At 41.5% G+C, this 27426-nt stretch overlaps 1 protein-coding gene across 10 annotated transcripts in view; it reads right to left on the reverse strand.

Moving 5' to 3' along the window:
- Positions 1–26006, reverse strand: part of BCAS3 (BCAS3 microtubule associated cell migration factor) — a 590167-nt gene extending 564161 nt beyond the window's left edge. For 3 of the 10 annotated variants that reach the window (XM_061390222.1, XM_061390227.1, XM_061390229.1), the window contains exons 1-4: positions 25520–25899; positions 24039–24126; positions 19549–19603; positions 11254–11329 (exon numbers count right to left, since the gene is read on the reverse strand). In XM_061390222.1, the coding sequence (XP_061246206.1) occupies positions 11254–11329; positions 19549–19603; positions 24039–24109 (202 nt within the window). In that variant the 5' untranslated portion in view covers positions 24110–24126; positions 25520–25899. The other 7 variants (XM_061390226.1, XM_061390228.1, XM_061390231.1 and 4 more) reach the window with 5 other exon arrangements.
- Positions 26007–27426: the final 1420 nt, after the last annotated feature.

Consider the following 27426-nt stretch of genomic DNA (forward strand, 5'->3'; position numbering starts at 1 on the left):
ACCATATACCATGATATGGATGGAACTCACAGACATAATAAGCAAAAAGCCAGACACAAAAGCCTACATACAGAACGATTCTCTTTATATGAAATTCAGAATCACTAGGCAATTAGGTAGCAACATTCTATCTTCTACCTTAGTTATGGCTCCACAGATTTACAATGTGTAAAAATTCAGTGATCCATACTTTTGTGCTATTTATCATGATATATTTGCACAATAAATAAGGTGGGTTTGTTTTTGCATTTTTGGCTGCTCCAGGCAGCATGTGAAAATCTTAGTTTCCTGAATAGGGATCAAACCTACAACCCTTGCAAAGGAACCCTGGAATCTTAACCCACCAGGGACCACCAGGCAAGTCCCTAAATAAGGGTTTTTTTAAAATCATAAACCAGTAATATCCCTCTCCCTGTATTTGACTTCACTATTTCCTCTCTTTCCAGGAGCTGAACTCTTTGTTTATAACTGCATCTGCTTTTCATCTCTCATTCATCCCTGCCTATTTCAGAACGTGTTTCTGCCCCAACTCTCCTCCCAGGTGACTTACTACGGTCATCAGTAACCTCCAAGTTGCTGAATCCAATATATGTTTTTAAGAACATCTTGTTAAGATTATTCAGCAGCTATAACCAATGCTAACCATATTCTCCACTGGCTCATCCTTTTCTAACTTCTCTTGAAATATTAGAGTTACTCAAAGCAAATTCCTAAACTCCCTTTTCTTCTTACACTAACCCTCCCTAAGTGACCGCATTCCAACCATTGCTTCAGTTACTTTCTGCTAGTGACTTCCTCAGTATGGGTTTTGGATGTCTCAACAGAAGATCAAATTCCACTTAAAGATCAGGATTTCCTCCCCAAACATGATCTTCCAGGGTTTCCTATTTTGGGGAACAGCATGATTATCTATCCAGATAGCAAAATCAGGAACCGCCTTCTTCCTTCCCTCCAGCAATAAATCTATGAGCAAGTTTCCTAAATAGCTCTCTGCTTACACCACCACCACCTCTGTCTACAACGTCTATTGCAAAAGCCTGAGTGACTTACTGCCTCCACCACTGTCCACCAAACTCTGTATTAGAGTCAGAGCGATCTTTTCAAAATATACATATTGGGGAATTCCCTGGCAGTCCAGGACTTAGGATTCTGTACTCACTGCCATCGGCCCACAGTTCAATCCCTGGCTGGGGAACTAAAATCCCATAAGCTAAGAGGCACAGCCGAAAAAAAAAACAAACAAAAAATGGCATACCTACTCACTTCTATCCTCTACATGAGTGACTTCCCATCGCTCAAATATAAAGATCAAAATCTTGAACACAGCTCAAAATCAGTAATTTTTTCTTCCTATTTTTTGGCTACAAGGCATAGCACAGGGGATCTTAGTTCCTCAACCAGATATCAAATCTGTGCCTCCTGCAGTGGAAGCATAATGTCTTAAGCTCTGGACCATCAGGGAAGTCCCAGTTATTTTTTATGCTGATTTTCCTTTGACAGGAATTCACTAGCATAAAATTAATAGCACATGATTCTATATCCAGCAAAATTCAGAATCATAAGCTTATTTAACCTAAGGGCATAATTAATTCTCTTTTGTTATTGTTTAGTCCCTCAGTCTTTTTTTTTTTTTTTTTTAGTCCCTCAGTCTTAAGCAAGCAATGCAAAGAAATAAAGGAAAAAAATGCAATGGGAAAAACTAGAGATTTCAAGAAAATTAGAGATACCAAGGGAACATTTCTTGCAAAGATGGGCAAAGTAAAGGACTGAAACAGTATGGATCTAACAGAAGCAGAAGAGATTAAGAAGTGGTAAGAATACACAGAAGAACTTTAAAAAAAGGTCTTAATGACCAGGATAACCACGATGGTGTGGTCACTCACCTACAGCCAGACGTCCTAGAGCGTGAAATCATTGGGCTTTAGGAAGCATTACTACAAACAAAGCTAGTGGAGGTGATGGAATTCCAGCTGAGTTATTTCAAATCCTAAAAGATGATGCTCTTAAAGTGTTGCACTCAACATGCCAGCAAATTTGGAAAACTCAGTAGGGGCCACAGGACTGGAAAAGGTCGGTTTCTTTCCAATCCCAAAGAAGGGCAATGCCAAAGAATGTTCAAGCTACCCTACAATTTTACTCATTTCACATGCTAGCAAGGTAATGCTGAAAATCCTTCAAACTAGGCTTCAATACTACATGAATCAAGAACTTCCAGATGTACAAGCTGGATTTAGAATAGGCCGAGGAACCAGAGATCAAATTGTCACTATCCACAGGACCATAGAGAAAGAAATGGAACTCCAGGAAAAACATCTACTTCTCCCTCACTGACTACACTAAAGCCTCTTACTGTGTGGGTCACAACAAACTGGAAAATTCTTCAAGAGACGGGAATACCAGACCACCTGACCTGCCTCCTGAGAAGCCTGTATGCAGGTCAAGAAGCAACAGTTAGAACTGGACATGCAATAATGGACTGGTTCAACCTTGGAAAAGGAGTACAACGAGGCTGTATATTGTCACCCTGCTTATTTAACTTATACGCAGAGTACATCATGGGAAATGCAGAGCTGGATGAAACTCAAGCTGAAATCACGAGAGCCGGGAGAAGTATCAGTAACCTCAGATACGCAGATGACACCACCCTAATGGCAGAAAGCAAAGAGGAACTAAAGAGCCTCTTGAAGAACGTGAAAGAGTAGAGAGAAAATACGGGCTTAAAACTCAACATTCAAAAGATGATCATAGCATCCGGTTCCATCACTTCATGGCAAATAGATGGGGAAACAATGGAAACAGTGACAGACTATTTTCTTGGGCTTCAAATCGATGTGAACAGTGACTGCAGCATGAAATTAAAAGACGCTTGCTCCCTGGAAGGAAAGCTATGACAAACGTAGTGTATTAAAAAGCAGAGAAATTACTTTGCCGACAAAGGTCCATCTAGTCAAAGCTATGGTTTTTTCAGTAGTCATGTAGAGATGTGAGAGCTGGACCATAAAAAAGGCTGAGCACCAAAGAACTGTGGTGTTGGCAAAGGCTTCTGAGAGTCTCCTGGACAGTAAGGAGATCAAACCAGTCAATCCTAAGGGAAATCAACCCTGAATATTCATTAGAAGGACTGATGTTGAAGCTGAAGCTCCAATACTCTGGCCATCTGATGCAAAGAGCCGACTCACTGGAAAAGACCCTGATGCTGGGAAAGACTGAGGGCAAGAGAAGAGGGTGACAGAGCATGAGATGGTTGGATGGCATCACCAACTCAATGGGCATGAGTTTGAGCAAACTCCAGGAGATAGTGAAGGACAGGGAAGCCTGGTGTGCTGCAGTCCATGGGATTGCAAAGAGTCGGACATGACTGAGTGACTGAACACCAATAGTCACTCAGTCGTGTCTGACTCTTTGTGACCCCATGGTCTGTAGCCTGCCAGCTTCCTCTGTCCAGGGAATTTCCTAGGCAAGAATACTAGAGTGGGCTACCATTTCCTTCTCCAGGGGATCTTTCCAACCCAGGGACTGTACCTGCATCTCCTGCACTACAGGCAGACTCTTTACCACTTAGCCACGGGGGAAGCCCAATTCTCTTTACATCTAACATTTAAATGTTCTTTTATAATATTCCATTGATTTATATATACATTATCTAATCTGATGCACAAAAATCCTGTTTTATACGTACAGCAGGAGCTGATTTCATTTTATCACTGACAAGAACAAGTTCGGGGAATCCCTGGTTGTATGGCGGCTACGACTCTGTGCTCTCACTGCTGAGGGCCCAGGTTCAATGTCTGGTCAGGGAACAAACATCCCACAAGCCATATGGTGTGGCCTAAAAGAAAAAAACTTAAAAAGAACAGGGGAGTTTCCCAACCCAGGGATCAAACCCAGGTCTCCCACATTGCGGGCAGATTCTTTACCAGCTGAGCCACTAGGGAAGCCCAAGAATACTAGAGGCAGTAGCCTATCCCTTCTCCAGAGGATCTTCCTGATCCAGGAATTGAACCAGGGCCTCCTGCATTGCAGGCAGATTCTTTACCAACTGAGCTATCAGGGAAGCCCTCCCACCCAAAAATAAAGAACAAGGTTGGTATAACTTACTCAAAGCTGAAGAGCAATCTCAGGACTCTTGATATCCAGTCATCTTTGTACCACAGCTACCACCTTGATCACAGGTTGTCACTTTTAGAAGGCCTCAAATGCCACATATAAAACACTGAGGTCATTATACAAAAATCTCCTTTATCTTACTTTAGGTTCTGCTTAGTCACTTGTGCTTTTTCTTTCTCTGGATGGTGGTAGAGCAGACTTCATTACTTTTAAGTGAAGCTCTTAATTTTGTAAAAACTTTAGGTTATTCTTCAGAACTACTACAGCTTTAAGTAATCCTTATTCTTTGACTTTATGTCTTTTATCATACCATCACTGGTTATTCTAAAACTGCTCTTTACCTTTTTCACTGGTTTATTTTTTCTCCCCTAAATATGGACTTTACAGTTTTTCCTATAGAGATATGTAGCATTTCCTCTGTGGTTTTAGATAACTACAACATTTTCCTTTGATTCACTCATCCTTCAACAACATGTCTATCTTCACTGAGAACACAGTTGTGGCTGCCAAGGAGAAGGGAGGTAGAGGAGAGAAGGATTGGGAGTTTGGCACTAGCAGATGTGCCAAATATATTATATATAATATTATATATAATATAAAATTATTATATATAGGATGGATAAACAACAAGGTCCTGCTGTATAGCACAGGGAACTATATTCGATATCCTGTGATAAACCATCATGGAAAAGAAGATGAAAAAGAATGTATAGATATGTATAACAATCACTTTGCTATACAGAAGATATTAACACAACTCTGTAAATCAACTATATTTCAATAAAATTTTTTTACAGTCTATCTTATTTGTTAACCTCACCTATTAGCACGCTCAGTATACTCTCCCTCCTTGGAAAACTGTTTGTACTTGGGAGGAGGAGAGGCAGATCCTGGATTTTCTGCTCACCTCAAAAATCAAGGTGTAAAGTAAAATTAATTTTCCTCCCAAACCAGCTTCTTCTGTATTTCACATGCATGTTGATAGCAGCAATATCCTACCAACACCCAATCTAAAAACTAGAAATTCACTTTTAGTAGATGCTAATAGGTGAATGAGGGGCTTCCCAGGTGGTGCAACGATCAAGATTCTGCCTGCCAGTGCAGGAGACGCAGGTGGTGTGCATTCGATCCCTGGGTTGGGAAGATCCCCTGGAGAGGGGAATGGCACCCCACTCCAGAATTCTTGCCTAGAGAATCCCACGGACAAAAAAGCCTGGTGGGCTACAGTCCATGGGGTCGCAAAGAGTTGCACACGACTGAGTGACTGAGGGCACACACGTGCACACAACAGCTGAATAAGGATTAAGGCTGAAATGCTCATTTCAGCCAGAAGATCCCCTGTGCAAAGATTCCAAGGTATAAAAAGTTCTCTGCTGTTCGTGACTCTTGAAAGGCAAGTGAGGTTAAAGTATAGATACTGAAGCGTCGTAGTTAGATGGGAAACGATTAAGAGTTTGAGGCATTTGGGGATATCTAAGTGAAGATGTCTAGGAGGCCACTGAAATGGGGACCCAGGCACACTAGGGCAGCAGAGGCTCACAGCCCCTGCTCTCTCTGCAGCCTCACACGCTTCCTGCTCTATACCTCCTCCTTTTCTGATTACTGATCTTACCCTCCCCCCCACATCAAGCACAAGGACAGGCTTCTCCTCACACCCAGCTGAGCCAGTGCTAGTACCATATCCTTGGCCACTGCAACTATTTCCATAACTGGAAGGTAATCCAGACTGAGCATGCTGGACTGCCCAAAGGACTCTTTTTTCCTCTTTGATCATAAAGTTATGAACAGAGAGCTTTGAGCAATCACTGCTCCAACCTCATTAGAGAAGTCAGAGAAGAGAAATAAGCGCCAGAGAGGAGCAGTGAGAAGTGAAAGACTCAAGGGATTAAGCCACTATGCTTCCCAGCCATGGGAGCAGGTTTAAAATGAATACCATATGGAAAATAGTACAGTGGTTTCTCAAAAAATTAAAAAGAACTTATAAGCCAACAAATCCACTTATGGGTATTACTCAAAAAGAAACTGAAAGCAGGGACTCAAAGAGGTATTTGCAAAAATAACTGCTAAAAGCAGCATTCTTTGTAAAGCCAAAGGGTGGAAGCAACCCAAATGATCACCTATGAAAAGATAAAATGATTAAAAAAAAAAACAAAAAACAGAATATCACAGACTTAGAAAGGAAATTTAGACACATGTATGATATCACATGAGAAATACTGGGCTGGAAGAAGCACAAGCTGGAATCAAGATTGCCGGGAGAAACATCAATAACCTCAGATATGCAGATGACACCACCCTTATGGCAGAAAGTAAAGAGGAACTAAAAAGCCTCTTGATGAAAGTGAAAGAAGAGAGTGAAAAGTTGGCTTAAAGCTCAACATTAAGAAAACTAACATCATGGCATCTGGTCCCATCACTTCATGGGTAATAGATGGGGAAACAGTGGAAACAGTGTCAGACTTTATTTTTGGAGCTCCAAAATCACTACAGATGGTGACTGCAGCCATGAAATTAAAAGACGCTTACTCCTTGGAAGGAAAGTTATGACCAACGTAGACAGCATATTAAAAAGCAGAGATATTGTTTTGCCAACAAAGGTCTGTCTAATCAAGGCTATGGTTTTTCCAGTGGTCATGTATGAATGTGAGAGTTGGACTGTGAGGAAAGCTGAACACTGAAGAATTGATGCTTTTGAACTGTGGTGTTGGAGAAGACTCTTGAGAGTCCCTCGGACTGCAAGGAGATCCAACCAGTCCATTCTAAAGGAGATCAGTCCTGGGTGTTCATTGGAAGGATTGATGCTAAAGCTGAAACTCCAGTACTTTGGCCACCTCATGTAAAGAGCTGACTCATTGGAAAAGACCCTGATGCTGGGAGGAATTGGGGTCAGGAGGAGAAGGGGACGACAGAGGATTAGATGGCTGATGGCATCACCGACTTGATGGACATGAGTCTGAGTAAACTCTGGAAGCTGGTGACGAACAGGGAGGCCTGGCGTGCTGTGATTTATGGGGTCACAAAGAGTCGGACACGACTGAGCAACTGAACTGAACTGATGATATCACTGAATGATGCTGCTTATAAGGTGGCTTAAGTATCTCCAATTCAGAGACAAAGTAGAATGGTGGTTGCCTGGAGTTAGTGAGAAGGAGAGAATGTAGAGTCGTTGTGTAATGGGTATAGTTTCAGTTTTACAAGATAAAAACAACTCTGGAGATTGGTTGTGTAACAATGTGAATGTATTTACAACTACAGATCAGTACACTCAAAAATGGTTAAGAAAGTAAATTTTATGTTAAGCACATTTTACCACAATTAAAACCTTTTTTGCCCTTAAACTGATCACATGCAACTAAAAAAAAAAATCTGTTGAACAGAAAAATTGATATCTAAGTATCAATTAGATACTTAAAACTTGATATTAGAACTGACCAACTCAGGATAGTAAGAATTACCCCCGCAAAGGCTAGAAAGTTGGCAGTTCTTATACTGGAGCAAACCAGCTGATTAAACCTGATGTGTTTTGGGACTCACACTACATGCTCACCTTTAGAGAATGTGACAGAAAATGTCAGGATATTAACCTGCTTTGGCTACTTTTATCTTTTTCAGTACAGTGAGTGCCTCAAGAAAAACAATCTTGGGTATAAACAAGACTCCCTGAAAGCAGAAACAAAACAATAACCATGACACAAAGGGCCTTAATCCTCCTCCTATTAAACTCCAACAGTCGCAGTCTCTACTGGACACCAAACCAGATTAGGAACGGAGATAGCTAAAAGGATTCAGGAAAAGAGAATCCCAATAACCCAGATTCCTCAGAAGTATCTCTCCTATAAGCTGTTACCTACTCCACCCCCAACTCTGATAAGCCCGTAATCAGACGGGCTGCAACCCTGTGGCAGGGGCCAAATGGCACCCTTTAATAATTTCATGATGAAAAGCAGAGTTCTCAGGCCTGCTGGAACAAACAGAAAGGAATCAGCAGAGCACAGTTCAATTTGAAGACTGCAGGTTTTAAATCAACAGCTAATAGAGTTTCATTAATATTATAAAATAACTTAAATCTATGGACAGGTAAAAGACTTCTAAATTGTTTTGCCAGAAAAAACTCCAAGTCTAGCAAAGAGAAGCCTAAATACCTAATACAATCTCTGGGTATCCAACTGCTCTACAAAGAAACAGGCTGCTGAGGCTACTACGGCGGCGGCCAGAAGCAGCCTCTCCACTGTCTCCCTTATGATGTCATGACAGACAAAAGGCAATGATCAAAGAATCACATCCCAGCTGCGGAAGACAAAACCAGGGAAGGGCAGGATGGCTGATCAAGAATCTCTAATGCAATGGAAAAGTGGCAGAGCTAGTGGTAAAGAACCTGCCCGCCAAACGCCAGAGACGCAAGAACCCACGTTCAAACTGTGGGTCGGGAAGATCCCTGGAAGAGGGCATGGCAACCCACTCCAGTATTCTTGCCTGGAGAAGCCCATGGACAGAGGAGCCTGGAGGGCTCCAGTACAAATAGTCTGCAAGAGTCGGAATAACTGAAGCAACTTAGCATGCACACACGGCCTTTTTCAGAGAGATGCTGCACTTTCAGCCAGGGAATCCTACTTTTTCTTTCCCATGCCAAATTTTCTTTCAATCATAAATATCTCAAAAGGTCTGCCATACAAGCACCTAAATAAAACATTCCTAAAGAAAGAACACAAATAAGAGGCAAATCCAAGAAATGCTGTAAGAGACTGGGGAAGTTAAGGAGGATCCAATATCTTGGTAATATTTACTATGGCTTTAAAACACACACATACCTGTGTGCACATGCACACACAGCCCGAGGGCCAGAGATGGTAAAAAGAGTATCCATAAAAATCCAGGACAAAATGTCATACACTATCAATATGACATAGAAAGGAGAGACCAAAGGATATGGGAGTATGCTAAAGTATTTAACATGAAGATGTATAAATTTAAAAGTTTAATAAATCAACTAAGATACAGGATATTCTTAAGGACAACCATTATAAGTTCAACAGAACAGAAAGTCCCAAATAAGTGGCATCCATTTACATTTCCAGATGCAAATGCATTGCACTTCAATAATGCAAAGGCTTTATAAAGCATTATTACCCCAGCAATTCTTATTTGCTGTTAAAAAGAAAAAACTTTTCTAAAGATTATTTTGATGACATTTTTAAAGTTAATTTTGTGAATTTTTTTTTTTTGACCATGCCGTGAGACTTGTAAGATTTTAGTTCCCTTACCCGGGATTGAACCTGGGCCCCAGGCAGTGAGAGTGCAGAGCCCTAACCTCTAGACTGCCAGGAATGTCCCAATTATGTGATTTTTTTTAAAGTCATTTTACTGCTGACATAAACCTTTTAAAGATCAACTACTTTTAACATTCTGCATATGCTTTATAATTTTTTGCTATTGTCTAATATTTTCAAGACCATGACCACATTTCCTTTCTTATTAAATCAAGAAAGTCCTCTAATACATTGACATCCACAAAGCAAATACACTTGCAGAAGAGAATAGAGTCTGAATTCATGAGGAAATGGTGACAGGAAACTAAAGATGACAAACACGTAAGTAGTTCTTAATAAAGAAGGGAAAGAAGAAAAGGAAGAATACACTAGCAACAAGGAAATATGACAGTCGTGAAGAGAAAGCAAATTTTGAATATAAAAAGGTTTCAGAGAGAAATACTGTAGGAAAAGGTTATGTATCATAAATAACCACCTATACAAACGAATGTGTTACTCTGCATGGACGGCATAACAAGTTGCCATGTAAACAAACCACCTGACAGAGAATCCAAATCCAAAAGAAACCGATTTGTGGAAGTGACAGCCTCCCGTGTTCTGGACAGTAGTTTTTAAAGGAAAATGCGGAATCTTAAATGTCCCAGAGGAGACAAAGACTCAAGAGTAAGGTACCCATCAATGTCCAACTGGGAAATGAAAACAAGTCAGTGTATTCATAACTGGGAACTTAATACAGACAACTGGTTCCACAGATGGTGGCCTACTGAATTAGCAACAGCCCTAAGCTAGGAAGACAGGGAGGAAAGCAGGGTGCTGGGGTCAACCCGCAGAAAGGCAAGCGGAGCTGCCCAGGGGAAGAGAGAAGCACGGAGGAAATGCAGCTGCCAAAAGAGAGGGAGAGGGAATACTACTCTCCCTTGCTCCCATCCTCCCTTCCAATCTCCTACCAGTGCCTCCCAAACTCAGCCAGAAGACGACAAGGAGCAGCCCTTTGTAAGAGGGAGCAGGAAGGAGCAATGATGTGGAAGGAAGGTGTCTGAGAACAAAAAGGCCCTGGACTGGCGTAAGTTCTGCTCAGGAATATAATGTTTTTAAAAAATAATTTCCCTTTTATTTACTTATTTGGCTACACCAAGCCTGGGCTTCCCTCATAGCTCAGTTGGTAAAAAATCTGCCTGCCAACGCAGGAGGCCCAGGTTCAATTCCTGGGCCAGGAAGATGCCCTGGAGAAGGAAATGGCAACCCACTCTAGTATTCTTGCCGGGAGAATTCCATGGACAGAAGAGCCTGGTGAACTACAGTCCATGGGGTCTCAAGAGTCAGACACGACTTAGCAACTAAACCAAACCAGCACCACCACCAAGCCTTGCTTGCAGCATGCAGCCTCCTCAGCCGGGACACTCGAACTCTTAATTGCAGCGTGTGGTATCTAGTTCACCAACCAGGGATTGAATCCGAGCCCCCTGCACTGGGAGCACAGAGTCTCAGCCACTGGACCACCAGGAAAGTCCAGAAAAATATTTCAAAGTCTAAAAAGTTCAACACTAATTTTTATTGTGCTGTTATAAATCCCATACAACTGACCAAACTTGAATTAGAAAAACTTTTTCTCTAAGAAATTGTTATCTTACTTGGACTTAAAGTTTAAGGCTAGGCACTACATGTACAGGGACTCTAGGCACTACATGTACAGTGACTCTAACACTTACGATATTAATTCTAATCAAGTTTCTATAGTTGAAAATAAATGTTTTTTGAAATCTTAAAAACTCATTTTAAGAGAAAGTAACCTGACAAAAGGTAAGGTTTCTCTTTTTGGAATCAGGTCAACCTCAAACATTTAATTCATATGCCCCCCCACCAAAAGTTAAAAGCATACCATTTAAATCTGCATTTTCAAATCTGACCCAGACTATTTTCTCCTTTTCTTCTGTTAGAGGTGTTCCACTGTAAGCCTGTATAGTAAACAGAAATATTTGAATGAAAATGTTTTATAGCACGAATACTAGTGATGTTCAAAACAAAGAGTAATTGAACCCCTCCAACCTCACCAATCCTACATCTTGAGAACTGGCACATTTTGTAATATTTTTATTTTCAAAGAAAGCTATCTAGGAGTCTGATAATCTTGGTCAGAAAAGGGTTTTTAGCCTAAGAACTGCAGAAACCTAAAATACAATGATCAGAGTCTATTGGAAGTGTCACTATAATTCAAAGACACTCAAAAAACTAATCTCCTTTACTGGTCAACAAATAAAGCTGAAGAAATAAACCAAACCACCACATATATTGATTTAGTTTCCAAGTATTTAGGATCAAGCAATTATACTCTACCTAAAATTGTCAAGATCATTACTTTCCACTAACTACCAGTTCCAGGTGGAGGGTGCTGGCCAGAGTTGGGAATGGAAAAAACACATTACTTTTTCAGTCTCTTTTGCCTCTAGACCCAACCTATAAGCTTTCTTGCAAGCCCATAAGGGTCACGAAGATAAGCATAAACTGCTGTGAAGTCACTGGGAGACAATCAACAGTATCCACCAGCATTCTTTTTACAGTGAACCATTTTTAAAGTTTTTATTGAATTTGTTACAATATTGTTTCTGTTTTATCTTTTGGTTTTTTGGTTGTGAGGTTATGTGCAATCTTACCTCCCTGACCAGGGATTGAAACTGCGCCACCTGCACTGGAAGGTGAAGTCCTAACCACTGGAGCGCCAGGGAAGTCTCCCGTCAGTATTCAAAGGGAGTCATCTCTCCACAAAGTAAATGCTTTTATTTAAAAGTATGTAGATTTTCTAGGTTGTATATACTTGCAAGCACTGAGGTTGTCAACAGAAAGCTGCAACATTTTCAGTTATAAAGTGATACTCAGTTCACAGAAGTTATTTAACATAACCTGTATCAAAAGTTTACAAAAACTACTATCCAGTATATAATGTGTTATACATGACTTGCTTTAAATTTCCATGTCACCTTACAGCCTTTTTCTGTACTACACAATGTTAATGGCCACTAAAGATATTACTAAAAGACAGGATCATTTTAATAGTAGGTTTATCAAACAAAAAGAAAATGTTATCTTACACATTCATGTGATTTCAATTGTCTTTGTTTAAAAAAAAAAACAACCTGAGATATGTATGGTACAATTATACTTAGAGAAAAGGAAAATCTGTACTAGAACCAACTAATTCATCTACTTTATCTTCAACCATCTCATCCTCATCTTCTTCCTCTGTCTTGCTCTCTTATCCTTGAAAACTCTTGGAAATTCCCTGCGTGTCCAGTGGTTGAGAAACCACCTTCCAATGCAGGAGAGGCGGGTTCAATCCCTGGTTGGGAAACTAAGATTTCACATGCTGCAGGAGCAACTAAGCCTCAGTGCAGCCAAAAATAAAAAATCTTTAGAAAAAAAAACAAAACAAAGCTTTGCCTATTAAAAATAAAGTTCTCACCTGGGAATAATTTTAAATTATTAAACATAGCACCGAGAGTTCTCATATACCAGTCAACCAATTTCACCTACTATTAACTATCTAATCTAACCAAATCTTACCTTACCATGGTACCTCTGTCAAAACCAGTGACTTAACACGGGTGCTTTACTACTAATTAAGCCCCAGTCGTTATTGGGATCTCAGCAGTTTTTCCACTAATGTCCTTTCTCTGCTCCAGGACTCAACCTAGGATACCACACTGCATTTAGGACAACCCCTTTTTCCCTATGTCAGGCTCTCCATTAACCTGGTAAAGCAATAACACATTTCCAAATCTTCTTCCATTTAGCATAAGGCTGCTTGTGTGCACATGTGCACTGAGTCACTTCAGTTTCGTTGCAACCCTATGAACTGTAGCCCACCAGGCTCCTCTGTCCACGGGATTCTCCAGGCAATAATACTGGAGTGGGTTACCATTTCCTCCTCCAGGGAATCTTCCCGAACCAGGGATTGGACCCACCTCTCCTGCACTGCAGGCGAATTCTTTACTGCTGAGCCACCAGGGAACCCTTAAGGCAGCTTATCATCTCCTTAATCAACATTCTCCCAATTCCTCTGCAACATTTGCATGATGCTCTCCTTTGACTTCTGGCCAACATGCAATATGAAACAAGGTTAAAAGAGGCTCTCCAGTGGATTGGGATTCTTAAACCTTCTTCTCTTTCCCCTTCGGGGAGAAACAAGACTTTCACAAGGCTTGCAACACTTCTGCTACGTCTTCAGGTTTTCATCTCTCCTCAGCAGACATACTGCTCTCTACTAAGCATTTTTTAGAAAATTCTATGAAGTTGACTGAAGCATATTGCGTGCCTTCCTGCAGGTTGGCATCTAGAAGGCAAGTGACATCATGTCATTTTGCCTCCCAGCTTTCGATGATATCCTTTATTCATGTTTGAGTCGTCTGTCAGTGAAGTATAGACTCACCAGGTGCCGATTCAGATTTTTTTTTTTTTTTGATCTGTACACACTGCTTTATTTGGCTGCACTGGGTCTTCGCTGCTGCACACAGGCTTTCTCTAGTTGTGGACAGTGGAGCTACTCTCTAGTTGCAGTACGCAGGCTTCTCGCTGTGGCGGCTTCTCCTACTGCGGAGCACAGGCTCTAGGCACAGGGGCTCATTAGTTGTGGCTGGAGGCCCCTAGAGAGTGCAGGCGTCAGCAGCCGTGAACGGGCTCAGTTGCTCCACTGCATGTGGGATCTTCCCAGACCAGGGATCAAACTGGTGTCCCCTGAATTGGTAGGCAGTCCTACCCACTATGCCACCAGGGAAGGCCCCCATTCAGGTTTATCTGCTATCTTACTGGAGGTCAGTGTATTGACACATAATTTCTCCCCCAGCACTGATTTTTAGCCCTCCTTCAGTCAAGATCCAACAGCACTGCTCTCTTATTTAGATTTGAAGGTTTTATCCCATTACTGATACAGGACTTGTTATTTCTCCTTTTATTCCTTATCTGGTTTCTAAAACATATACACATTCATAAGCACAGAGTTATTACTAAATTTAAAAAAATACAGCAACAATCACTGTAGGTATGTTTTTTCTTCACTGGAGAGAAAATAACTTCCATTGCATGCTCTTTGTCAAAAGTATTACTTTTAATTATAGCAAATTAGTCTACAGAGACCACATATAATTTGCTTGACTATTACTGACATTTGGGCAGGCTATAATTTTATTTAGATTGATTTGGCTGCCCTGGGTCTTCGTTGCAGCATGTGGGATCTGGTCCCCTGACCAGGGATCTAACCCTGACCCCTGGCCCCCTATATTGGGAGCATGGAGTCTTAGCCACTGGACCACCAGGGAAGTCCTGTGGCTACAATTTTTCACACTGAAAAATGTCAAAATTTCTCACTCAAAAGTTCTTGGCTGTAACTTTTTTTTTCTGAGAATTTTTTAGTAAGTTTTCTTAAGTATAATTATTGAATCAAAGGGCACAGCTTAGGGCTTCTATCAGCCATCAATGACATCTGTTAAACACAGTGGGAATTCACACTATTTGTGACAGCTGAAGAAACTGATATAAGTCTGACAACACATTTTCTCCTTCTTAGGGATATCTGGAAACCCAGAGAATAATTTTTAGGTTCCATGAATTCAGTGATTCCCAGGATAAAGCAGGAGTTGGAACATATCTCAGCAAAGATGTATCATTTTCCAAGTGGCTGAATGCAAAATGGCAGATTCTGGATTTGTTGCTGTTCAGTCGCTAAGTTGTGTCTGACTCTTTGCAACCCCATGAACTGCAGCAAGGCAGGCTTCTCTGTCCATCACTATCAGAGTTTCCTCAAACTCATATCCATCGAGTCAGTGATGCCATCCAACCATCTCATTCCCTGTTGTCCCATTCTCCTCTTGCCCTCAATTTTTCCCAGCATCAGGGTCTTTTCCAGTGAGTCAGCTCTTTGCATTAGATGGCCAAAATACTGGATCTTCAGCATCAGTCCTTACAATGAATATTTAGGACTGATTTCCTTTAAATTAACTGGTTTGATCTTGCAATCCAAGGGACTCTGAAGAGTCTTCTCCAGCACCACAGTTCAAATACATCAATTCTTCGGCACTCAGTCTTCTTTATGGTCCAACTCTCACATCCATACATGACTACTGGAAAAACCATAGCTTTGACTAGACAGACCTTGGTCCACAAAATGATGTCTCCAGCTGTTTAAAACACTGTATAGGTTTGACATAGCTATTCTTCCAAGGAGTAAGAGTCATTTAATTTTGTGGCTGCAGTCACTGTCTGCAGTGATTTTGGAGCCCAAGAAAATGAAATCTGACACTTTTTGCACATATCCCCCACTTATTTGCCATGAAGCGATGGAACCGGATGCCATGATTTTTGTTTTTTGAATGTTGAGTTTTAAGCCAGCTTTTTCACTCTCCTTTTTCACCTTCAACAAGAGGCTCCTTAGTTCCTCTTCATTTTCTGCCACTGAAGTGGTATCATCTGCATATCTGAGGTTGTTGATATTTCTCCCAGCAATCTTGATTCCACCTTGTGATTCATCCAGTCCAGCATTTCACATGATGTACTCTGCATATAAGTTAAATAAGCAGGGTGACAATATACAGGCTTGACATACTCCATTCCCAATCTGGAACCAGTCCTTTGTTCCATATCCACTTCTAACTGTTGCTTCCTGTCCTTGCATACAGGTTTCTCAGGAGGCAGGTAAGGTGGTCTAACATTTCCATCTCTTTAAGAATATTATACAGTTTGTTGTGATCCACACAGTCAAAAGCTTTAGCATAGTTAATGATGCAGAAGTTGATTTTTTTTTTTTTTTGAAATTCCATTTCTTTTTCTACGATCCTGCGGATGTTGGCAATTTGATATCTTGTTTCCTCTGCCTTTTCTAAATCCAGCTTGTATATCTGGAAGTTCTTGGCTCACGTACTGTTGAAGCCTAACTTGAAGCATTTTCAGCATTACCTTGCTAGCCTGTGAAATGAGTGCAGTTGTGGGGTAACCTGAACATTATTTGGCATTGCTTTTCTTTGGGACTGGAATGAAAACTGACCTTTTCCTGTCCTATGGCCACTGCTGAGTTTTCCAAATTTGCTGGCATAATGAATGCATTCACTTTGACAGCATCATCTTTTAAGATCTGAAATAGTTCAGCTAGAATTCCATCACCTCCACCAGCTTTGTTTGTAGTAAGACTCTAAGGCTCACTTGATTTCACACTCCAGGATGTCTGGCTCTAGGTGAGTGACCACATCATCACTCGGTTAACTCGGTCATTAAGACCTTTTTTGTACAGTTTTTTTGTGTATTCTTGGCACCTTTTCTTAACATCTTCTGCTTCTGTTAGGTCCTTGACATTTTCGTCCTTTACTGGGCCTATCTTTGTATGAAACATTACCTTGGTAACTCCAATTTTCTTAAAGAGATCTCTAGTCTTTCCCATTCTATTCTGGATTAAATGTGGAAAAAAGGGACCATGGGTCATCGCATCTGGTCTACCACCTATGTTCACTGGAGAAGGAAATCTCACCCCACTCTAGTTTTCTTGCCTGGGAAATCCCATGGAAAGAGAAGCCTGGTAGGCTATAGTCCATGAGGTGTCAAAGAGTAGGACACGACTTAGTGACTAAACAACCTGTGTTCATAAATCAAGCTCTATTTTAATACAGCCATACCCTTTCTTTTATGTAAAATGCAGTGCTGAGCAGCTGCAGCAAAGACTGTATGAGCTGTAAAACTTCTCTGGCCCTTTAAAAAAAAGGGTCTGCCTGACTACTGCACAAGACCAAGAAGCTTTTTTTTTTTTTAATTTGGCTGCTCCAGGTCTTAATTGTGGCATATGGGATCTTTAAGTGAAGAATATAAACTCAGTTGCAGCATGTGCGATCTAGTTCCCTTACCAGGGATAGAACCCAGGCCCCCTGCATTGGAACCATGGCGTCTTAGCCACTGGACCACCAGGCAGGTCTCTAGACTATGAAGCCTTTAGGACAGGCACTGAGCATCCCTTAACTTAACACAGCACCCGACTGGTGGCGCCTGGTTGAGTCAAGTCTGCTGCCTGAATTTCTGTTTTCTTTCCATAGTCACTAGAATAATGACTTAGACAATGCAAACTTCTTAAATGACTATTTTATTTCTTAGATCCGTAACTACATCTTTACTTCCACAGGTACCTAACTCTGATCCCAATCTTCACAGTCAATTGCATAGCTCATCCCCTTCCTGATGTATAATCCTCATAAAAACTAAGTTAATCTTCCACCTTGCACCATCATAACATTCTTGGCTAAAACCCAATCAGTTTTAGCAGCCCCCTATTTTCAATCTATTGCTCAACCCAGTATTCTTGTTTCTCTAGAAAACTCTCCAACTAGTCCCTCAAAGCCTCTGATCGCAGCCTCTCTCTTCCAGCTGACAAAAAACTGCTTGCTCTGCAGGGTTTCCATGAGCACAAAAGGTGCCTTTGAAAAATGTTATAAAGGGGCATTCTAATGGGAAGGTAGACTATCAAGATGTTCAAACGCTCCTCCCTTAGAACTAGCCTCATATCAAGGCCCAGGGGTTAAGAGAAAGGTACAGTTTGTAGAAGACCAAATTGGATTTTGGCCCTGATTGCTCTCTAAGCCTGGGCTATACAAGAGTCTCTACAGCCACAGCAATTCTGCTGCCTACCATCCCCAGCTGGGCAGTTTCCTTCACCATCACATTTCCATTCATTTCAACTGACCCCACTTCCAATGTCCTTTGGAACTTGACTCTTTCGCTCTTTCTTTGCTGTGCATTCCCTGAGCATTTAAATATTCAGCCAGTTACTACCAGGTGCAGCACTTACTGATATGTTACTACTGTCTCTGATATCTTACTACTATCTCTGATATCTTACGGATATGTTACTATCTCTGACTGTTTCAAGCCATTGACTTCCCTACTTAACCAAGCTCCTCAAGAAAACAAAGCATTTATTTTGCCTTACAGGCCCCAGAGATCTTGCCATCATGACCTATTTTTTCATCAAAGTTGACTGAATATAATAAAGGAAGACCATATATGCCTTAATATTTTCCCTTATTTGAAGAATACAATTGGTGTAATACAATTGAAATCTGGATTTTAGACTTTTCCAGGACCTTCTCCTAAAGCTGGGACACTGGATTTATGAATGCCCTTTTTCATCACTACAATTACAGATATTATGCCAGTCGGAACACTGACAGTACCAGAGAAAACCAGAACCCTCCCCCTTTAGGAACTCCACTAACCAGCAACTTCCCAAAGATACTGTTTCCCAAGAATCACCTGAGATTCTTCCTAGAGACACAAGTTACTGGAGGCCACCTCAATTCCCTTAAGACAAACTCACCTGGAGATGGGGCTGGAAATTATTATTTTTAACAAGTGTGCCAAGTGTTACCTATGTTAATTGAAGTCTGGGTGACGGTGCACTAGAGATGATCCCAGGAGAGTTACTCTCATTCTTTATTCTCACAGTTAGTGAACAGTAAAGGGCTTACTCTCTTAGAGTAACAAACTGTTGGTCACTCAGTTGTGTCCAACTCTTTGCAACCCCATGGACTGTAGCCCCCCAGCCTCCTCTGTGCACAGAATTCTCCAGGCAACAATACTGAAGTAGGGAGCCATTCCTTTGTCTAGGGGATCCTGACCCAGGATCAAACCCAGGTCTCCCACACTGCAGGCAGGTTCTTTACCGTCTGAGCCACCAGGGAAGCCCTAGAGTAACAAGACAAGCTCTAACTGGCATAAAACTACTGTTCAATATGAAAGTGATACAGATCTGCACTCAGTATTTGGTTAATATAATATCTCGTTAACCAAATGCAAAGCATATACTGCTTATTTCACTTTCAACAGGCAACATTTACGACAAGAGAAGATTTTGGAAACAGAACCCAAATAGGCATTCCCAAGCCCCATCTCTCAACTAGTACCTCACCTTGATTCCTCTTAGGAAATCAAGTCCTAAAGAAACATAATTATGACAACATCAGCACAAAACTAAGGCACATCTAATAGTAACAGCAGGAATAGTTCCACACTACCAGTGCTCACAATGCTAAAACATCAAAAGTCTTTCTTAAGTTGATGATACTGGTGTCAAACTCAGGGAACAGAATATTTCAGAACTTCCCTGGCCAAGAGTAAGACATGCTATTCCCGAAACCACAGAGATACTTACCTGAGGCACAACATCTTGCAGAAAAGTCACGACACTTTCCATGTAGGACTGCTCCCTGAAAAAGGGGTGAGATGGAGAAAATTTAACATGACAGCTAAATATAAAACAAGGAAAAGCTCTTTCTACAAGCTCTAACAGTTATTCATAATACTTAAAAAAGAAAAAAACAACTTTCATCACCTGGTAATTCTGCTAACTTACTTTCTTAATTTTTCTGAATATGTTTTTAAACGCAAATGAGCTTTAAATTTCTTTCAAACATTAACTCTTTTTAAAAGTCATGTTTTTTGTTTTTTGGGGGTTTTTTTTGGCTGTGCCATATGGCATGCAGGATTTTAGTTCCCTGACCAGAGATCAAATCTGTGCCCCCTGCAATGGAAGCAAAGAGTCTTAACCACTGGATCACCAGGGAAGTCCCTCCATTTTTTTAAATTGAAGTAGACCCCGGTTCCATTCCTGGGTTGGGAAGATACCCTGGAGAAGGGAAAGACTACTCATTCCAGTATTCTGGCCTGGAGAATTCCAGAACACCGGGTCGCAAAGAGTAGATTCCCTGCTGGCTCAGCTGGTGAAGAATCTACCTGCAATGTGGGAGACCTGGGTTTGATCCCTCGGTTGGGAAGATCACCTGGAGAAGGGAAAGGCTACCACTCCAGTATTTTGGTCTGGAGAATTCTATGGACTGTATAGTCCATGGGGTCGCAAAGAGTCAGACACAACTGAGTGACTTTACTTCACTTCACTCCATAGTTGAATCACAATACTGTGTAAGTTTCAGGTGTACAAAGCAAAGTGATTCAGTTTTCTATTTTTTCCCAATTCTTTTCCATTATATGTTATTATAAGGTATTGTATACAGTTCCCTGGGCTAACAATAGCAAATCCTTATTGTTTACTTTATGTTTACTAGTGTATATCTGCAGAGAAGGCAATGGCACCCCACTCCAGTACTCTTGCCTGGAAAATCCCATGGACAGAGGAGCCTGGTAGGCTGCAGTCCATGGGGTCGCTAAGAGTTGGACACGACTGAGCGACTTCACTTTCACTTTTCACTTTCATGCACTGGAGAAGGAAATGGCAACCCACTCCAGTGTTCTTGCCTGGGGAATCCCAGGGACGGGGGAGCCTGGTGGGCTGCCGTCTATGGGGTCGCACAGAGTTGGACACGACTGAAGTGACTTAGCATAGCATAGCATAGTGTTTATCTGTTAATCCCATACTCTTAACTTATCCCTCCCCTTCTCTTTCCACTTTGCTAAGCATAAGTTTGCTTTCTTCATCTGTGAGTTATAAATAAGTTCATCTGTATTTGTTTTCAGATTCCACATGTAAGTGCTATCATAGATCTGTCTTTCTTTGCCTGGCTTACTTCACTCAGTATGATAATCTTTAGGTCCATCAATACTGCTGAAAATGGAAATATCTCATTCTTTTTTATGGCCACATGGTCTCTTATAGTGATATACTGGATTGGCCAAAAAGTTCATTTGGGTTTTTTCCATAACCCAAATGAACTTTTTAGCCAACCCAAAGGATACAACTTTTAACTCATACTGAAGGAGTGATGAGAGAAGACTTGACTAAAGCAGGATCTTCCTAAGTCAGAGCAGAAGAATGCCCTAGAGCAAGAAAAACTACTGCTGATGACTCAGTATTCAGTGACCTTTTGTTTAAATTGGTTATGAACCTAATCCTAATCCCTTACCTGTATACAGCAAAATGAATCTGTTTTGATGCATGTGCAGGCATTAGGCAGAGAAGGCAATGGCACCCCACTCCAGTACTCTTGCCTGGAAAATCCCATGGATGGAGAAACCTGGAAGGCTGCAGTCCATGGGGTAACTGAGGGTCGGACACGACTGAGCGACTTCACTTTCACTTTTCACTTTCATGCATTGGAGAAGGAAATGGCAACCCACTCCAGTGTTCTTGCCTGGAGAATCCCAGGGACGGGGGAGCCTGGCGGGCTGCCGTCTATGGGGTTGCACAGAGTCGGACACGACTGAAGTGACTTAGCAGCAGCAGCAGGCATTAGGAGTTATTAAGAAATCCTCACAGAACTCTTGACATAGGTAAGACATGGGAAAATATCAAAATGCATAAAAGTGAAGAACTATTAAGGATACTGCATGTGTGTGCGCGCGTGCACTGTCGTGTCCAACTCTTTGCAACCCCATGGACTGTAGCCACCAGGCTCCTCTGTTCATAGGATTTCTGCAGGCAAGGATACTTTAGTGGCATTCCCTCCTCTAGGGGATCTTCCCAACCCAGGGATTGAACCCACATTTCCTGTGTCTCCTATATTGGCAGGCAGATTCTTTACCACTAAACCACATGGAAGCCCATATTAAGGATCCTGAAGATATTTCAAATGTGAAATATATGGGTATCAGCAAATGGAGAAAAAAAATTATTCAAAACACCAAATCAACTTCATTTTAGAGAAATGTGAAAAATCACATTTAGAGGAAACAATGTGAGTTATTCTAAATCCTATTTTTAAAAAAGGCAATATGCCTTGCTGCTGCTGCTGCTAAGTCGCTTCAGTCATGTCCGACTCTATGCCACCCCATGGACGGCAGCCCACCAGGCTCCCCCGTCCCTGGGCCTTAGATACCTATAAAAACTGATTAGGCCTTCCTCTCCAACCTCATTTTTCTCCCCCTCTCCTTAGCCTGCTTCAGTCACATGCAACTTCAATTCCTAGACCACACCAAGCTCTTCTTTGAATCAAGACCTTTACATCAGCTTTTGTTCTCCATGGATTCCTTCTCAAACTCTTCCCTTTCAGATCTCCAGCCTTAAAGTCACCTCCTCAGAAAGGTCCTTCCTGACAGCCTTAAATCACACTCTCCGATGTCACTCTCCATCAGAGCACACTGGGCACTGATCACAGCCTGTAATTACTTTATGGACTGTGTCCCCCACTGGAATGTAAACTCTTATTACAGAAAGGAATCCCTCTCTCATATTTACCTTTTATCTCCAGAATCCATAACTCAATATTTAGGCACAGAGTAGATGCTCAAGCATTAGTTGTTAAGAGAACACTGAATAAATTAAAGAACTTCAAAAAAACACTAAAATTACATGTTGCATAACGAAAGCAATATATGTGGAATACCATATGGTGAGGCAGCATAGAACAGTGCATAAAGCGCACAGACTCTGGACACAAACTGCCTGGGTTTGATCCAGGTTTCCTTTCTTGGCTGTTATCAAGGAAAACTGGTATCTCTCTGCTTTGGTTTCCTCACCTGTAAAACGAAGACTGAAATAGTACCTAACTCATAGCTAATAATATGCTTAACCTATCGCCATGGTCCTTAGTTAGTGAAGGAATATACAGCCCTGGGAAACACAAGAGGAAAATAAGGGGAGTTTAATGGTAAATTATCATAGTATGTACATATTTCTGTTAATCTACGAAGGAAATCTTTATGTAACATGCTAAACTGTCCATGGGAAATAATCCAAAATGCTACAATTCCCTTACGACATTTTTGAAAGACAGAAAACAAATTTCATCTCCTTAGCCAGCTATTCAAGGATCTTGACTGTCCACTCCAACCTCCTTTAAATAGGTCAAGTTCCCTAAGATTTCATTTATGAAAACAGCTTCCCTTTCCCACATCTGCTCACTCCATCCCCTTTGCCGAAAATGAGCCCTTGATTCTAACTGCCCAAATTATATTCTACTTTTAAAGTATGCTATAAATGTTAGCTTCTTAATGAAACCTTTTCAGATCTGAAGTACTCCAACTAAATACTTTCCCTAAAATATTCCCTCTAAATTCTCATGCTGTTTTGCTGGCATCTTTTTTTATTCATTATAGTGCTTACAAGTATATACATCTTAAACTACATTAGATTATAAGCTCCTAGAAAGTACAGATATGCTTTGTCAAAAAATGCTTAAAATACAGAAATGTATTCTGACACTGACTTTGAAACTTTCTGACTGAGACCTAGAGTGATATATTTTACATCACAATATAGTATTCTTGCCAGGAAAATCCCATGGACAGAGGAGCCAGGTGGGTTACAGTCCACCGGATCACAAAGAGTTGGACACAACTGAGCACATCCACACACACATAGTAAACATACACATACATGTGAATGAATACATCTATGTGCTTGTCAGAACACAATACTAACCTCCAATTATATTTTCTATTATATTCTATTTTTTAAATGGTCCTGATCGACTAAACTGACTTAATGACCCACTAATTGTTAAAACTGAGGTCTGAAAAAACAGTACTCATGTGTTTTTCGTGTACTCTATAAATGTGCTAAACACATCAACTTGACCCTCCAATTATTGCTTTTATTTGGCTTTGGCAATCAATAACATCTGTCATCCTGTAAAGCCAAGTTAAACAGATTTTCAAAAGTAAGCACTGCTCAGGAAAGAAAGCTGATTGTTAGTTACTATTCTGAGTAATCTTTCTTTCACCTATCAGGTTCATCTGAAATTTGCTTACGTGACGGCCTGAGGGCGAACCACAACTCCACCAGTACAACGACTGGGTCTTCTGGGGGAGTCTGTAGCCATTTCTTCATTCAGAAAACCTGTTTCCAGAATGAACAGACAAAAAAAAAATAAAAGGGTCATTACTGCTCAGGATAACAAGAAAGATATATGATTGCTCGCTAGAGATCCATTGTCAAAAAATATATAAAATATAGGAAAATTTCCCAGCAATTTCTCTTATACCCAAAAGGGCAGAGGGCAGAATAGGAAGAAATAGACAAAAGTACTTTTCAAACTACTGTGAGGTCTTCTTATTTGGACCAAGCCTCAGAACCACAAAACTAGTTAAGACTCTTGTAGGACCCACTAAGCTCCCGTTAACATAAACTAGGAAGGGATGGAAAGTCTAGCAGAGGATCACTTTATAAAAACAAATGTGCTACCTCTGTGAGCCAAAATTAGAGAATTTATTGAACTCTAATGTTGAATAATAAAAAATATACAAGGTACAGTATTTTAAGACCAAATGGAGCAGTGAGGTAACACCTTCCAACTAAGATCTTTGGTAATCTATGAGTAAGACTACATATGTATCCTAATGGGTGTTTTCTAGTCTTATTGTGATCATTTCACAATATATACAAATACCAATCATTATGGGTACACCTGAAACTAATCTAATACTTTATGTCAATTATATATTTAAAAAGAGACTGCATGGTCACAATTCAACAAGATTTTCAAAATCATATGTTAACCCCTTTGCTACTGTAACCTAATCACCAGAGTCTAAGTAAGTAATAAAAACTTATATGACATTAGAAGCCCTTTATCCTTTCCAGTCCCATCACTGCATCCTGATTCTTGAATGTCTAACAAGCATCTGAATCACTTGGGAGGTTTTAAAAGCATGGAACACACTTGGTTAAGGTTAAAAGAGACAGCAATGTGAAAGATCTTAGGAGACAGCACATAGCCTGGAGCTAATCTTGCTTGAAAGCACCTAAAGCCACCTCTTTTAAGCAAGGGGCATTCTATCACCTTAATGGAAATCTCGCCCACAGACGATTCCCATCTGCTACAAGCAAAAGACCCTCTGCCCCAGCTAGCCCAGGGACCCCTTCCTCAGAAGGGACCTTCACCTCGAGCCTCTCAGCCCTCTCATTTCCATTCCACCCTTTATTTTTCGAAACACAGGCTCCCAAGAAACTGTCCTTAAGGACCCTGTCTCCCGAGAACGACCCTCGCCAGCCCCTCAGGCCCCACTCTCCTGAAAGACATCAGCACGGCGCTACCCACTTAACCTCCAACACCGAGCCGCCGCTGCCCCCGGCCGCCCTCTGGCCCCTGGCCCTGCCTCCCCTCCCCCTCCGACCTCCACAGCCCCTCCTCGCCGAATCCCCGCCAGCCAAACCCCCTGGCCTCAACGCTGCCCGGCCCTGGTCCTCGCCCAGCCTCCCCCGAGCCACACCGCACCGTCAGCCCTCTCACCGGCCGCCCCGCCGGTAAACGCTGCGCTCCAGCTCAAGGCTCAGTGTTTGGAGTCTCCCCCTCGTGATTGACGGTTACCACTTCCTACCACGCCTCAGCGGAACTACCTCTCCAGCCAATCCCAGAAGCACACCGGCCGCGGCCGGGCACCGCCCTCAGGGGTCAGCTTCGCCAACCAGCAAGTAGGAAAGAGGCGGGCCCGCCTCCTGAATTGACCCAATCCGCTGGGGCTCGAGGGAAAACAAAACAGTATGTAGAGTTCGAGTGAAGCCGAGGTGTCAGGTTCGGTTGCGAACGCAGGCGGGTGGCGGGGAATTACAAACACGTCTGTTTTCCTCTGTGCCCAGCGCCTTCGTGGCCCAGTCACAAAGCGTCCTGCTGCAGAAGCCCGTACCCCTTACTCGGGCGTCGCAGGCTAGCAGTCAGACTCGACACCGGGACGGGTGTGTTTACATCGAATTCTCGCGACAGCTGGTTCGAAGCTCAAAGCACGTGGACATGGCAGCTGCCAATCACTTTTCGCTGGCCACTCAGCCATTCCGAACCCGCCTTCTGCCCCGCCTTTTTCGATGTGTTTACCTTCCGGGAGCTGAGGCTGGTTTTCCCCCGGTGGGCTCCCGAGCCGGGGTGGTGATCTGAATGAAGGGTGCGGCTGTCATGTTGTCTGTTTGACCTAGGTGGTGGACCACGCCTGACTCCTTCCTCACTTGTTTACATTTCCCGTAAGGAACAGATGGAGATCTCCCTGGTGTCATTCCGTCAGTGACATCTTTTTTTATAATAATGATAACATTTATTGTTATGTTTAAGACCTAAGCACTTCATAAGCACTGTCAAATTTAATACCTCTGACAGTCCCCTGAGACTATGGATCATTAATAGCCATGGGGTTTGTAACAGAGGTGTTGATAACCTCAGTAAAAATTTTAAAAAGGTTTTAGCACCGTGAGAAGGAAAAAGTTTAGTCGCTAAACTGTCTCACCGGAAATATGCAGTTAATCAGGTGCTGGAGAGATAAATATAGATATAGCCAAGAAGCCACCCATTTGATTATGACGCTCAATTAGTGCCAGTAAAAAAGGACACCCAAAGTGATATTTATCAGCCCAATGTTTGAACATTAGGCTAATGAAAGATTTTGAGGAAATTTATCTTCTTCCACTACACAAATGCCCAGACCATCAGTCTTTTATGATTTGCTTCCTACATGAAACCCTATACGGAAGGAATCTTTCCCAATATTTTGAATTCTTTTTGATCTTTTACTATCCCTGGCTTACTTGTTGTCTCTGAAAATGTTTTGTTTTGTGTTTTTTTTCGGTTATTTCCCTAAAGTATGTCTTATTTTCTCCCCCAGAAAGTTAAACTCCACCTAGGCATGAGTAGACTTAAGGCTTTCATATTGTTGAATTTCCCTTAACACCTAACAGGCCTGAATACAACAGATAGTTCAAAATAAAGAGGTAGTTAATTAAATCATTATTATTCTCATGTTGTCTCTGACCCACAAAAAAGAATAAAGACGAAATCCAGAGGAGACCAATAGGTAACAATCACAAGTAGAGTAACTAGTATTTGTACAAAGCGTTTCAGTCTAACTGTTGTATATGCATTTTTAAACTCCGTAACTCTTTCACTATTCCTCTTCAGTTATGGAAGAAACAAGGAGACAAATATGATAAACACAAACTCATTCAATCAATAAATATCTGAACACCTACTAAGTGTCAGTCATGTTCTAGACTCTGGAGATACAGCAATAAATAAGTCAACCAATGTGTCTTTCTTCAACCAAAGAATTTGCACTCTGATAGGAAGACAGAAATAAACAGACAAAGAGGGAACTTCAAATAGTGTAAAATGCTATGGGGAAAAAAATAAGCCAGATAAATAGAGATAAGAGACAG

Source organism: Bos javanicus, chromosome 19 (assembly GCF_032452875.1).
Source record: "Bos javanicus breed banteng chromosome 19, ARS-OSU_banteng_1.0, whole genome shotgun sequence".
In the NCBI taxonomy this organism is placed as follows: Eukaryota; Metazoa; Chordata; class Mammalia; order Artiodactyla; family Bovidae; genus Bos; species Bos javanicus.